The following is a 15,950-nucleotide window of genomic DNA, read 5'->3' on the forward strand; positions in this document are numbered from 1 at the left end:
TTGAGTAATATAAAAGCTCACTTTTCCTCCACAAAGTTAGTTCAAGTTCAGTCAATCTTCAGTCTTCAAGTCCTTTTGAGTCTTTTGAGATTCAGTGCCAGAGAGAGTTTTTAGTCTAGAGTCCCAGTTCGAACCCAGGTTCAACCCGGAGTTCAGAAGTTAGACTCAGAAGTAGTGATGACGCTATATTCACGAAGACAGTAAAAGCCGTAAGGTAAAGTATGTACTTCTGTATATTTTTGTATACCAGCAGGCCTAACGGGCCCATGTAAATTGAAGGTTCATCGTAAAACTCCAAAGGAAGGAGATTCGATCAGTCAGATCGATATGTACACTTCGAACGATCACTCATGGCGAGTGAACACATCAAATTCTGTATAAATTCAAATACTGTAACATTTACCAAAGAATATATGTTTATTAAGTTCACCTACGTGTTTCTCTCCTTATTGTCTTGGTTCAGAAGGTAATTGCATGCAAGTTCCTTTTCCAGAAGTCATAATCAGAAGTCATAATTGTAAGTCATAGTTTTAAGTCTTAACTCTTTGTAGTTAAGTGGTGGAACCCCCATAACTTGCCCTTTTCTCTTTGTATCTTGTACTCTTCTGCCGGGAGTACAGATGAGAAAAGAGTGTACAGCCCAAGAACCTAGTTCTGTGTCAGGTGAGCGCAGTGGCTGTGAGATCCCTGGTGAGCCCCGGCAAACATATGTCCCACGGACTCTGAGGATAGCCTAGTGGTAGACTTGGAGGTCTATGGTTCGAGTCAGGGTTCGTGACAAATGTATATGGAAGTATTTGGTCTGCAGGAAAGTGGTACATGAATCAGAAGTTGGGTCGAGAATATACATTCGACTAATAAATTATATGAACAATACTCACCAGATGTCAAATCTTCAGCTGTAATGATTTTACTCTTAGGCTTCGAAGAATGCTTCGCCAATGGCTTCTTTTTCAGAATTGAACAACTTTTGTTAAGCTCTATGTTCTTTTCATTAAGAACTTTGGTTTTGCCACTGCAATAAAAATGCAACCAAGAATAAATAAATAATATTTAGACAGTAAGAAAACATATAATAATGAAGAACTTTAAAAAGATCTAAGATCAATTACTTACGTGTCAAGCACTGGTCGGGTGGCTTCTAACAGCCGCTTCGGACGTTTCTTTCATGAGGGTTTAGATTGTGATATGCGCGGTTTTAGATTTGTGTGTGGACCGAATGACGGTTTTTATAGCTACAATGTGGGTTCTTCAATAAGTGTTTTTTACCATAACCTTTAACATGAATCCTCAACGAGACACCATGTTTGGTGCCTAAGAATACGCATTAACCTGAAGAAGGAGGCAGTCTTGACCTCTGAAACGTTGTTTTGATCGACAAATCATACTCACACACGTAAGTAAGTGATCCATGGGGAGAATGTAGTTTCCATATTTTCCAAAACCACAGATATCATGAGGAGAAAATTCCCCTTTTAAATAATGCAATTTAGGACAACACAACAAAATTTTGTGCCCTAGAGCAGTGGCGTATTCTGAAAATTTGACCTGTTTACTGCAACAATTATTTATTGCACATATATTTTTTTTATATAAATTAGATATAATAGAAATAAAACACCAATGAAGGCATGCAACTAAAACAAAAAGAGAAGCCCAACAACTTCAAATTTTCCATTAATTTCTATATTTATGAAAAGCAAAAGTTGGTTTACCGCCACATGCCACTGCACTAGAGGGGATAACTAATTCCACTAAGCTAGAAGAAAAATCTGAACACTTTCACAATATTGTTCAAAACTATCAATACCATTCATTTTAAGTTTTCCCATTTTGTCTCTAAAAGAGGAAGTTACTAAAGCCTTTTAAAGTCCCATCTCCTACAGGTAGTAAGCACAGGAGCAAAAAGAACTAGAAAATCCGTGTCTACCCTCGTACCTTATCTTTTCCTCCTCAGACTCCACCATTCTCCTTCCACCGACGAGATTCTCCTTGTCCAAAGCCGATGGCTGAAGAGTGGCCAATGTCTTCCTAACTGGTGGCTTCTTATCCTAAGTGGGGAGAAAATTGTAACAGTAATATAAAGAGTTCCAAGCTTTGTTCCTTTAAGGGAAATTTCAGACCAAAACGGCAAGCAAGAAGACCACAAACTGTACGTACCGGAATAGGCATGTTTCCATTCAGTTGGAGAAAAAAGCAGTTACTGTGCAAGCATTACCAACAACAGTAAGTCACGGGTAAATTATACTTGAACTCTATGGCCCAGTTAAAATGCAAGTATAATTTCAGGTTTCCAAGGCAGAAAATTATAACAGTTATAATCAGTGGTAGAAAAAACTTAAAAATAATTCAGATGCCAGTCCCTTTTTCACAGGACAGGAGCCAATTTTTCTTCTTTTTCTTTTTTTCGGAAAATACATTCACGGCTTTCTTAAGACTGAATCCATATAACAAAGCTACACATTATGAAAGATGATCTTAAAACATTTCTTAATTAATACAAGATTGGATTAAAAATAACACTGATTTGCGATGGTTTCATTGCAGCCATTCTGTATTGTTTTCTAGGATGACTTTTGCATCCTGAAACAGGATCAGACGTTAATTTTTCCACATCACATCACATTTCTTTAAAATTTGATATTACATTTTTTATGCACATGCACTAATGCACTCGTACTAGGAGTACCACAATATGACCCTACCCACTGGAGACTTTTTATTGATGTCTTCAAGCGTAGTTTGAAGTGTGTCCTTCTTCATAACGAAACAGAACTTTCATCAGTTCCCATTGCACATCCAGTTATTATGCAAGAAACATATGGAAATCTTGAGATGATGATGTATACGAGTAAAATATAGTACCATGAACACAAGTGGCAAGTGTGTGGTGACTTTAAAGTGATAGGTATTCTGTTAGGTCTACAAGCAGGTTACACAAAGCACCCCTGCTTTCTTTGTGAGTGGGACAGTCAAGCAAGGTCACATCACTGGACCCAAAAGGAATGGCCACGTAGACAGTGGATTGTAGTTCGAAAAACATAAACACTTGTTGACAAGTCCAACATACTGTTACCTCAGCATCAGCTTCATATCAAACTAGGGTTTATGAAGCAATTCGTTAAGGTTGTAAACAATGATGGTGAATGCTTTCAGTACCTGTCATCGATTCCCAGGCATCAGTAATGCCAAAATCAAAGAGGGGTATCTTCACAGGTCGAGATATCAGTAAACTTCTTTCTGATTCTAATTTTGAAGACGTTATGTGTGCAGCAGAACGATCGGCATGGAAAGCATTCCGTGATGTAGTCAAAAACTTTCTGGGCAACACAAAGGATCCAGACACATAGAAATGGTGGACAGAATGCTTGTTTCTTTCCAACATTAAGTCTGCAATATGAGCTTAAAGATGCACATGTTACATTCACATCTGGACTATTTCCCCAAGAACCTAGGAATGCTGAGTGAAGAGCAAGGAGAAAGATTCCACCAGGATCTAAGGGAAATGGAACAAGAACATGCTGGCAGATTACTGCTGGTTACTGGAGAGAGAGAGAATCCAAGTACAGCTCACAAGCGAAAAGCAAGGCAAAGAAGTTTCTTAAAATAAGTCAAGATATCATAAAATTGAAACCGTGGACTTGCCATTCTAGACCATGTTACCAGTACCAGAAAAAGTGCAAAGTGGTGTTTACAGATGCTTTTAATATAGTTTCTTCAAACCTGTTTACACAATACATAAATATACAGGGTGGGAAATAACCTTTGCTAGGGGTCTGCTGGAAAAAGTAACAACAATTAAGAAATTATGGTAATACCAAATGTTTACTACGACAATTGTGGTTACAAAAAACAAAATTAAAAGTTAGTTCACGACAAAGCTAAAACCAAGACCTTCTTCGGCGAAGTGGCATTGACTTCTTCAGCAGTTCTGAATGGCCGGGTGCATCACCGGACCTGAATGCAGCGGAGCACTTTGGGGCTATTCTGAAGGACGCAGTTGAGTCCTTGATGATAGTGGAACGTAGACCAGACCGCTATTCCCGGGCAACACTCCATCTGGAACAAGTCCTCCGTGACAAGGAATGGAATACGGACTTGCTTGCGAATCTTCTGAGCTCCTACCCTGATCGTCTTCGTGCTGTGAGAGATGCAAACGGAGGACATACTAACTTTTAATTTTGTTTTTGTAACCACATTTGTCGTAGTAAACATTTGGTATTACCATAATTTCTTAATTGTTGTTACTTTTTACTGTGGACCCCTAGCAAAAGGTTATTTCCCACCCTGTAAGTGTAATATAGGAGTGTTCAGAAGAGTAAAAATAACCAGAAAAAAGCATTCCTTGCGTGTGATAATAGAGTGTATTAATCCTGTATGTGCGTGAGAGTCTCATATATTCATTTTGATATTGCAAAGAAACCTGATGTGATGAAGAAAAACTGACTTAAGTTCCGGATTCAGCATGCCTCAAATATTAAAAATTACTATTTGAACATTATGCAATGATCAGAAAGTTTAAATTTGCAGGCCTGTGTAATTCATTCTTGCACCGGAGTGACCTTGCAAAAGAAGGCTCTACCAGTAATAGTATGAATAATAACTATGCTGTACATTGTAATACATGGCTGACTACCGCAGATTTTAGAAATTTGGCTAGCAACAGTGGAAAAATGTATAATGGCATGTTTATTATTCTGATTTAATGATACAGAAAATACACAAACATTAAAAAAAACACTTACTGTACTTGCGATTTAAAAAAAGCAAAAAGTAAGCAAACTTGAAATATAGAATAGAATACTTTATTAGTCATTAGACAACATGATTGCAATAGACTTCATCATAATAAGTATATAAATACTAATATAAAAAATTACAAAAGAAAAGAAAATTAAAAATACATATTAAAATATTACACATTCAACAATACAGTTTGCAAATTAAACTACATGTTTTATTACAGCGAAAGCAATTGGAAAATAGTACTCTATTTTGATTACAATACAAGTCATGTACAAAAACCCATTTTACAGCTCTGTGATGCATTATGAGTAGACATTTACATTTTACAGGCCCTGACGGAAGTGTTCTTCAAATTCTGTGACACTATATATACAATATCGTACTAATATATTATTAATGTGTTTAGCAAACTGCTTGTTTTCTAAATTACGTATAGAAGCTGGTAGCAAATTGAATAATCTCATTCCATTATGTTTAAAATTTTGTTGAGTCTTGCATAGTCTAGCGTATGGCATTTCTATATTCAGATTGTGCCTTGTATTATAGTTATGTACATTAGAATGCAACCTAAAACTGGGGAGGTTTTCCTTTATGTACATTAAACTATGATAAATATTTATAGAGGGCACTGTCATAATACGGTATTTATTAAAGAATTCCCTACATGACTCCATATCCTGTACTCCTTTAATACAACGTATAGCCTTCTTTTGCCATTTAAAGACTTCCTTTGCACCTGTAGAGTTTCCCCATAGTAAATTTCCATACAGTAAGTGTGAATGGAAAAGAGCGTAGTACACAGAGATCATCATTTTCTTACATAGTTCCTGGGTATGAATTGACCAGTTTAATTTTGTATCCAAATATATGCCAAGCAATTTTACATAATCCTGATTATTTAAGGTGCATGGTGGGTTATTTAAATAGAAAAAGTGAGTTTCTGTTTTTGTCGTATTTAACACCAAGCTATTTGTTTTAAACCATAAAGAGGAAGCATTTAACATTTCTTTATTTTTGATACTAAGGTTAAGAATACTATGATCATTTGTAATAAAGGTAGTGTCATCAGCATAGATAGCTGTTTTATACGGTAGGCAATTAGGTAGGTCATTCATATAAACTAAAAACAAAAATGGACCTAATACTGATCCTTGGGGGACACCAGACAAAACGTCTAGCTCATCAGATTTCTTCTTATTAAATTTTACTATCTGTCGCCGATTAGTAAGATAAGACTTAAGAAGGGATAATTCGATACCCTTTAATCCATAATACTGTAGTTTTTTAAACAAGATTTCATGCGCAACTGTATCAAAGGCCTTACTTAAATCTATCAAAGTAGTACATGTATATGAGCCAGACTCGAAACCATTAATTATCTCATTTACGACCGTCTCTACCGCATTAATAGTAGATAGCCCCGATCTGAATCCAAAGTGGGCTACATTAATAAGTGAATTCTGTTCAAAATAAGGGGTCAATTGCCTTTTTACACAGTACTCTATAATTTTAGAAAACACTGGAACAAGGGATATAGGCCGGTAGTTACCAGGGTTATCTCTATCACCCTTTTTGTGGATACAATACTACAAAATTGCAGGTTTTTACTTACATGGGCCAATACAAAAAGGCATACGGTATTGGGGCAGTTTACCCACTGTACCCCCTCAAGAATTATGTCATAATAATTTTAATGACAGATTTCAATGCTTTACGTAATGTAAAAGTGGTTCCAGTGTTCAGAAATCACAAATAACAGATAGTGGATCCCAAAGAATGGCCCATGTAAGTTAAAACCTGCAATTTTGGAGTACTGTCCTGCTTTTCGTTAGTAAAAACTGTTTGTATGCACACTAAAATAGCAAAAGAACATGTCAAACATAACTATCAGTACCAATCCTAACCTAACTACGTAAAATTAATATTCACTTGTGCGAAACCTTCGGGCTGTTCTGCTATGTACATGGTAAAGTAACACGTTAAGGTAACACACTTAGTTTACTTCACAGTAACACATTTCCGAGAGCAAAAATCAACTGAAAACGTTCATAAACTAACAAAATCTTCATAAACCATACAAAATATTTCACTTTCTCCAGGTGGTACAGAGGGTCAAGGGTACAGACAATCTTTTTTACAACTTAATTTGAAATTTCAGGTGCAATGGTAACCCTGTATTTTTCTACCCCTGGTTCTAATGAAAATCACCATGTTAACTTTACAAGAGTTGATGTCAACTAACAATTAAAGTACAAGTAATACCTCTCTCTCTCTCTCTCGAGCATAAAAGAGTTACTGTCTTTTCTCAAAATTAATCCAAACCTCACCTGAGTCAAATAATACAGGGTGTTCCAAAATGAATATCGGGGTTTCAATGAAGTGTATCTTCTATTACATATACATTATAGAAATGAAACATACCTTAAAAGGAAAGGTAACTCAAACAGTTTTTGTTTCTACTTCGCAGGTGATGTTTCGTAACTCCGCCGCAGCACGGCGCTAGTAGTAAAGATGGAGATGACTCCTGAGCGTAAAGGCTTTGTCTCTTGGAATTTGCAAGGTGTAACTCAGCAATTGGAGCGCAACGTACTTTTCGGCGGGAATATGGATGTGATCCCCCATCGGATAATAACATCCGAAGATGGTACAACCAATTTAAGAATACGGGATGCCTGTGCAAAGGGAAGACCACGTCTACCAGATGAGCAAATGAAACAGGTCAGAGCAAGTTTTGGTCGGAGTCCCAGTAAATCTGTAAAGTGGGCGAGTCTAGAACTGTCAATGCCGTCCACCACTGTTTGGAGGGTGTTACGAAAGAGATTGCACATGAGGCCGTACCGTCTACATCTGTTACAGGCCCTAAAGCCTGAAGATAATGTGACCCGTGCCAACTTCTGCGAAAATGTACTGGACATGGAAGATGATTTTCTTACAAGTGTGATCTTTAGTGACGAAGCCTCATTTCATCTTAGTGGACGAGTGAATACGAAAATCCACACCAAACAGTGCAGCACATGAGGGATTCGCCAAAAGTGAACGTCTTTTGTGCTCTATCCAAAGAACAAGTGTATGGACCTTTCTTCTTTGTGGAAAACACTATCACTGGTACTGCGTATTTGGACATGCTCCAGCAATGGTTCTACCCTCAACTGGATCGTTAGCAAAAAAGAAACATCATCTGGCATCCGCCCCCACACTTTCATCGTGAAGTACGGGATTGGTTGAATGCTGTTTTTCCCCAACGATGGATCTGTCGTCATTGTGAGGATGCCGTGGCTCTTCTGCAATGGCCCCCAAGATCTCCCGACCTCACCCCCTGCGATTTCTTTTTGTGGGGGTATGTAAAGGATAGTGTATAAGTGCCCCCGCTACCTGCCGACCTCCCTGAATTGCAACGCGGGATTGATGCAGCTGTGGAGTCTGTTACAACAGACATGCTAGCTTCAGTGTGGGAAGAAATTGCCTACAGACTAGATGTGTGCCGTGTCACAAGGGGATCCCACATTGAACACTTGTAACTTGTGACAAAAAACTGTTTGAGTTACCCTTCCTTTTAAGGTATGTTTCATTTCTGTAATGTATATGTAATGGAATATATACACTTAATTAAAACCCCGATATTCATTTTGGAACACGGTGTATAAGTGCTAATGTCAATTAGTAGTTCTAATTAATATCTTACCCCGAGACATCCAACCTAATTGTAAATCATATAAGATGGTCCCCATTTTTGTCATCTAAAATTGAGTGACTTCCTGCCTCCTAGACAATGCCTCAGAGCAATAATATGAACCTACAATGAATCTAAAATGTGACACCAGGAAAAGTGAATTGGATTGAACGTATGGACATTATGAAAAACAATCATGGACAATCCTCAAAATTCAAGGAATTTCAAGTTTGTAGACACATTAATTACTCCGGAAATTATGAAAATACTTTAATAAATACAGCCAACCCCTCAATAATTAACAGCATGTTCAAATAAGTTTCAGACTTCAATTTACAATGTTGAAAAAGATGATTTGAGAAATGAAGAACTTTCGGGTGTGTCAAAAAAATTAATAATGTCATAGCATAATACAGCGTGTCCACGCTAGAGGCATCGAGAAATAAATGCTCGCCATTTAAAACCAGATAAGGATATTGCTGTATTTTTCATATGACAGGAAAGGGAAACTCTCCGAGATTGTGCAACACTGTTTTCAGACAGCTATACGGTCGCGCATGCGCATCAATAGCTTTTGTCTCGAAAGGAAGCCAGGCGCCATTCAGTAGTAGATCGCACAGTGGAAAACATGTGGACACCGCAACAGAAAGTTCAGTGTGTGTTATGGCTAGCAGAAGAGAAATCTGTTACTTGGGTTCAACGCCGTGTTCGTCGTACGTGGAATGTGGATCCACCTGGTCATAAAGCGATTCTCCAATGGGACAGAACACTCCGAGAAACAGGTTCTTTACTACCGCAAACCGGCAAACATGCGAAAGTGTCTGTGAATGAGGCAACAATCGAATGTGTGAGAACGGCATTTGCAAGGAGTCCAAGGAAGTCTATCCGAAGAGCTAGTTCCGAACTTCAAATTCCTAGATCGACTATTCACAAGGTCTTACACAAGTGACTCCATTTGACTGCTTACAAGATCGAGCTTCATCACCACATAGGGCACATTTTGCAGATGAAATGCTTCTGCGAATTGAAAATGACAACTCGTATCTGGACAAGATTGTTTTCTTGGATGAAACAACCTTTCATTTATGCGGCAAAATCAATAGGCACAACTGCCGGATATGGGGTTCACAGATTCCCCACATTATTCACGAACATGAGAGACAGACGCCTAAAGTGAATGTCTGGTGTGGATTGACGAGGAACTCTGTCATTGGACAATTCTTCTTCTTAGAGGCTACAGTCACAGGACATGTGTATCTGGACATGTTGCAGAACTTCGCCATAGACCAATTTCCCCCAGGATCGATTTTCCAGCAAGATGGAGCACCGGCCCATTATCATCGACAGGTGCGTGACTTCTTGGATGAACGTTTCCCCGATATGTGGATCGAAAGAGAAGGACCCATTGCCTGGCCACCCAGGTCACCCGATTTGTCCCTTTGGATTTTTTTTCTGGGGATATGTTAAGGATGTTGTTTATCAGGTAGACAGACCAAGAAATTTGCAGGAACTGAGGGGCCGCATCACAAATGCAGTAGCGCTTGTGACTCCCCAAATGCTAGAGAACACTTGGCGGGAAGTTGAATACCGTTTAGATGTGTGCAGAGCCACCAAAGGTGCACATATCGAGTTGCATTGAACATCATCTGAAACTCTGTGAGTTTTGTATCAAGTAAAAGTAAAAGTTTATGTTACCAATACATTCTGTTCATTAGAAATTATCACTTATTTCTCGATTCCTCTAGCGTGGACACCCTACCCTGTATATTGATGGATTGGATATTTGTTTCAATGCAAAACAAAAAGAAATACATTTGGTGAATACAGCCTAATGTATTTGGATTGAAATAAAGATAATTCTTAATGTGAAATTAGAAAAAAATGATGATCCATACCTAATTTGAACAGAATATACTGTTCATAAATATTTCATAACTTAACGTACAAACTCCAGATCAATAATACTCTGTTCCAACATTTGCAACACACAAAGTTTCCAATGTTTATTCTACGTACAATACAGGAGCCTTTTTATGCATACAATTATAATTTTAGAGAAAATATACAAGATACAATGTACCTGCAAGCAAATAAGATCGTTCGCAGGAGTCAGAATAATCGGTCTGATTTTGCACGCTGGCTGATTTTCGTAAGTTTGTAGGAGGAAGAGCACGAAATGCTTCAAACCTTGTAGAGCATTTTTGTAGTTGAAATCTCAGAGCTGCAGAATATAGAGAATGTCTCCAATTTTGTTAATATTTGATATACTAACTAAATTTGGCCTTCTAATCACGAATCTGTTGCTAAAATGTGGGGGTCACGTGTGGAAATCGGGAAAAAGGCGATAAAAGTTGAATTTTTTTTGTTGTTTTTTTTAGCTGTATCGCATTGTTTTACAAACAAAATTTTAACTAAGCTTGCCTAACCTAACCGGAAATGGTTTGTGGGGCTAACTGTGCATAATGTTAAAATTTCTACATGTAACCCCCGCATTTTAACAACAGATTCGTGATTAGAAGGCCAAATTTAGTTAGTAAACCAAATATTAACAATCAATATGCTGACCAAGGCAGTAATTTATTTTATTATAAAACAGACTAAACGTAACGTTTCAACCTTCTAGCAAGGTCTTCTTCAGACTCTGCACCAAGTACAAATGTAACAAGGTACAAAAACAGGACGATATATATATACCCAAACGGTAAAAATTTACTATCCTTCGGACATCTCTAATTTTTTCGTTTTGTCAATTTTTGACATTCGTACTTACGTATCTGCTTCACGGAACATTCCTGAAGGTGTATCAACATTGTTTTGATGAAATTAATTTCAATTTTTCACATTCACATCTTTCTGATAGGCCTTATTGCTTGCCTGAGATGAACTAACCTAACCACGTGCCAATGGTTCGTGGGGCTAGCGCCAATGGTTCGCAATTATTTCCAATTTCTAGATCCTGATACTAACACGACACCAAATTTTAACTATGTTTCCTAACCTAACAGAACTAACCTATCCACGTGCCAATGGTTCGTGGGGCTAGCTATTCTCAGTTGGAGAATTAATTTTCAATGAACAACATGAATTTCAGATATGAAACATTCCCACATCACACAAAACACCTTCTCGATGTTTGACAATGCTACAGGAACTTATTACGGTAAGTAGTTTCTTCTGTAATAATAAATAAATGTGTCCGAAGGATAGTAAACAAGTACCGTTGGACTCTTTATCTCACTTTCTTTTTTATTCATTCTTCTTCCTTCCTTCCTCCCCCCGGTTTTGGAACTGAATTGCCACCATCGACCTTAAACCTTGCGAGGTTCTATCTATACCCCTGTAAAAAATATATGATGTTTAGCCGCCCCCCGAAAATAATTTCTGGATACGTGCCTGACCAAATTGATGTCACTTGTACTTGCATGTAAACAAAGAAAATCTTACTTCAAGACAGAAAGACAATGCAGAATTGTGCATACTGCTAAATGTTTAAAAAATGGCAGCAATAGTAGTGTTGCTGGCATGGTATACTTTGGTTGTTTTGTTTTTAACAGACAAAAATTTTGGGTAGGAGATATAGTGAAAACACATTCTTCAAATTTACAGGAGAAATGACGGGAAAGTACTTACGGAATTGAGTTCCTGTGGACTTTTGAAAGCTGGGAATAGTGTTTTTTTCCATTCGTGCAATTTCTTTGGCCAGTAAATAATGTCATTTTCGACATTAATGTATCTCCATTGCACGATAGCTTGGGCCACCATTACTGTCTACTACGTGAATCAAATGTTCCGTGCATTCGAATATGTAACCCCCTATCAGTGTAGCAACCACGCGGTAGTTTTACCAGATGACGTGTGAGCGGTTCTATTTTCCAATTGGTAAAATTTTCGTATCCCCAAAACGTATTTCTTCAATTTTACAGGAGAAAGTACTTACCGAAATGGGTTTATTTATACTTTAGGAAGGTCTTGGAAGTTTGTTTTCACCTCGTTGAAATCTTTTTGCCGGTAAACCATGTAATTTTCGACATTAATGTCACTCCGAAGCACGAAAGCTGTTCCCTTGATGTCCGTCTACTACGTGAACCAAATATTTGCGAGCGTTTCATGACGTAACAACCGGTCAGTGTTTCCAAATACGCGGTTTTGTAACTGTGTAACAGTTCTAGAACGTAAATAAACGTGAGTTACTGTTCATCATTTCTGATTACGAACTTCCGACAACATGACGTGCACAGGATCAGTGGCGTGCTAAATGTGAGGTTGATGGGGGTTATACCCCCCCCCCTTTTGCCCAGTATCTCTAAGGCTATTTATGGGGCTATTTATGAATGGTTCGTGGGGCTATTTATGAATGGTTCGTGGGGCTATCCATGAATGGTTCGTGGGGCTATCCGTGAATGGTTCGTGGGGCTATCCGTGAATGGTTTGTGGGGCTATTTATGAATGGTTCATGGGGCTATCCGTGCATGGTTCGTGGGGTTTTCGAACCCGAAAAAAATTTCTAATTTTGAAAAACAAATTTAACTATGTTTCCTAACCTAACAAAGCCCTGCATGGTTCGTGGGGCTATCCGTGAATGGTTCGTGGGGTTTTCGAACCCGAAAAAAAATTCTAATTTTGAAAAACAAATTTAACTATGTTTCCTAACCTAACAGAACATAACCTAACCTTGCCGTGCATGGTTCGTGGGGCTATTTATGAATGGTTTGTGGGGCTATCCGTGCATGGTTCGTGGGGTTTTCGAACCCGAAAAAAATTCTAATTTTGAAAAACAAATTTAACTATGTTTCCTAACCTAACAGAACCTAACCTAACCTTGCCGTGCATGGTTCGTGGAGTTTTCGAACCTGGAAAAAATACAAAATCAGTAACACGAAAGTAGGTATTTTTCTATGAAGAAGGGTGCAACACTGCATAACCACTGATCATGGACTACGCTAGTCAAGATTTCTCCGCCATATCGCGTGTAACGCAAGCGAAAGCGAACAAAATAAAAATACTCGATATTTCGAAAATTGAGATTATTTGCCTGCAAAAAACGAAACGCGAAATAGAAGAATCCTTACGAATGCAGAATATGTAAGTATCAATGTGAAAAATACGAAAATAAGGGAATTAGAGACGTTTGGTGGTTACCGAAATTTTAATGAAAAATGTTCAGCTATGCATATAAGGCGAGTACAAATGTAAATAATTCGGAAATAAACGAGTTATATGCGTTTTCATATCTAACTGGCACCAAATTTTGAATAACAGTGGAATCAAGGCCCAAGTTCCTTTTGCTTTATTGTGATCTCACCATGCTACGAATGCAATTTGGCCCAAGTTCCTTATTTTACTTTCTACCCAATGCCAAGTTATAATGAAATTGTTTCATCTCCATTACCTAATATATTTTCTAAAATGCAGTGTTCTCTCTCTCTCCAATCAGCAGTCGTCCTATCTGAAATTTCAATAATAATTACAGCATAAATACCTAACCAAACAACTACTGTTTTCAGAGAGGCTATAATAATATCAGCCTTTGCAATGATACAAACTTTCAGCGCTATGGTGGCAAAAGTCCAATAAATATATGAAGTCAAACTTTAAAGGTCTCTCATGCAAAAGTGAAAAATTGATCAGAGCATTTACATTCTCAGTGGACCAAGTATTAACGTCGATAGAACCGCGAAAATATTTGATAGTGGTTCGAGTTCAGATTACAAGAAGCGCAAATTGAAACACGCATGAATAAAAGTAACAAGTTTCCTAAGTGGCCAGCCGGTTTCAAACGATAAATATCCCATTTATTCCTACACTTCATACGCTACATCACGAAACATGGAGGATGAACCTAATTACCTGTATTTTACTGCCATGAGCTCTCATGGAGGATTCTAATCCTTCTGTTTTCATTGTATCAATCAAAATTATTTCAATTTAATTAGCAGGAAAGACGTGCAGCACGTAACATTAAATTATTAAAACCAAAATACGTTCACCGGCTTCTACTACAACCCGCGAAACCACTCAAAGTACAAAGTTGCCAGATAACTTTTCCAATTTAGCAACTTAGAGAGTGCAATATTTACTGGTTTTTAGTTTCTTCTCAAGAAAGCGGTATGCGGGATTAGGACGGCAAAATTTTAAAATTCTCACATTCAGGACGGAAAAATTCACGATTTCCCGACATAGTGAAAATCTCGAATTATACACACCATTTCCCCTTCATGCACTAGCGTACGCAGCGGGAGATATGGTGGGGCAATAAATTTTTCCGAAATTTTAAAAAAAATCAAAATTTCCAAATGAAAGTAGTAAAGAAAGCGGGAAAACAAAAGTAAAAAATTGCAAAACTCCCCTTAAAATTACTTCATTATTATTTTTGAACAACTTATTAAAACATGGAAATTATGAGATTGTTTATATATACCGTTTATACCCAGACTGTAGCTATGTGTCCCGGGATCGATTTTTCAGAATTTCGCGCACACCCGGCCAATTATTTTGCGAGAGCATTGACCATGTGATCTGTTCGGATAGTTATGCACTAAAGAAACGCAAAATATGCACTAAAAAGTGTAAAGTATGCACTTTAAAAACCCGATTAATTTATTCATGCTGTATATAAGGTGGGTTGCAAAATGATAAGAACGGTATGGAATTTGAACATATCGTGGGAACAAAAAGGAATCAGGAAACGAAAGTGATGCAAATTGACAGAGAGAGGAAAGCATGTTATGAGAAACGTGGTACTGTTCAGGGAGACGTGTATGTGTAACAGCAGGCAAGGTCGAAGTCAAAAAAGCGTTGCAAAATGATAAGAACGGAGTGCAGTTACCCCAGAAGATGTCATTGCCAGTGGCTACAGAAGGCGCTGTTGCAGCTAGCGTGCAGATCGCGATGTATTCATGTCCTGTTGAGGAGTACGACAGCATTGATGAAGGTGCAGAATAGGCCGTCGAGCAAGATTGTTGAAACATGAAAAGGGGCAGATATTGGCATATAAGGAAGAGGGAGTCTCTTCGAATGAGATTGCACGCCGAATTTGTCACAGCGCCTGTGTGGTGAACAATTTCCTAAAACTTGGAGACAGGTATGGAATGAAGAAAACACCGGGAAGGCCACGGAAATTGACGCCCCGACAGGAACGTGACGTTCTGAGGAAGCTGTCTGCTGGTGAAACATCCCTCAGACAGTTGGCTCATGATCCTCATATTCATGTGCATCAATCAACGCTATCACGGGCTGTGAAACGCAGCAATCGTCTCCGATATCGCAAGGCCAAACGACAGCCACAACTCGCAGCACAACACAAGGAGCGTCGCGTGTTCTGGCCCATGCGCGCCGACTACGTGGGTGCTCCGGGGCTCGAGCACCCACATGAATAATCTTGTGGGTGCGCCGCACCCACAAGATTTTTAGTTTGATAAAAACAAAATAAAATAAATATTTCTCACTTGCCATTATCAAAAAATAATAAGCAATTAAAACATTGAGATGGAAGTTAAAATTTCTAACCTCTAAAACATAATTGTTTCAAATGTGT

General features: G+C 38.1%; 1 protein-coding gene across 1 annotated transcript in view; it reads right to left on the reverse strand.

Annotated features, from left to right (window-relative positions):
• Window positions 1–14,455, reverse strand: part of geminin (geminin DNA replication inhibitor) — a 39,296-nt gene extending 24,841 nt beyond the window's left edge. Inside the window, exons 1-3 of the mRNA XM_083124490.1 lie at window positions 14,264–14,455; window positions 1,939–2,051; window positions 882–1,015 (exon numbers count right to left, since the gene is read on the reverse strand). Of these exons, the coding sequence (XP_082980616.1) occupies window positions 882–1,015; window positions 1,939–2,051; window positions 14,264–14,317 (301 nt within the window). The 5' untranslated portion in view covers window positions 14,318–14,455. The remainder of the gene's footprint in view (window positions 1–881; window positions 1,016–1,938; window positions 2,052–14,263) is intronic.
• Window positions 14,456–15,950: the final 1,495 nt, after the last annotated feature.

This window comes from Lepisma saccharinum, chromosome 6 (assembly GCF_977018435.1).
Source record: "Lepisma saccharinum chromosome 6, izLepSacc3.1, whole genome shotgun sequence".
NCBI classification, from domain to species: domain Eukaryota; kingdom Metazoa; phylum Arthropoda; class Insecta; order Zygentoma; family Lepismatidae; genus Lepisma; species Lepisma saccharinum.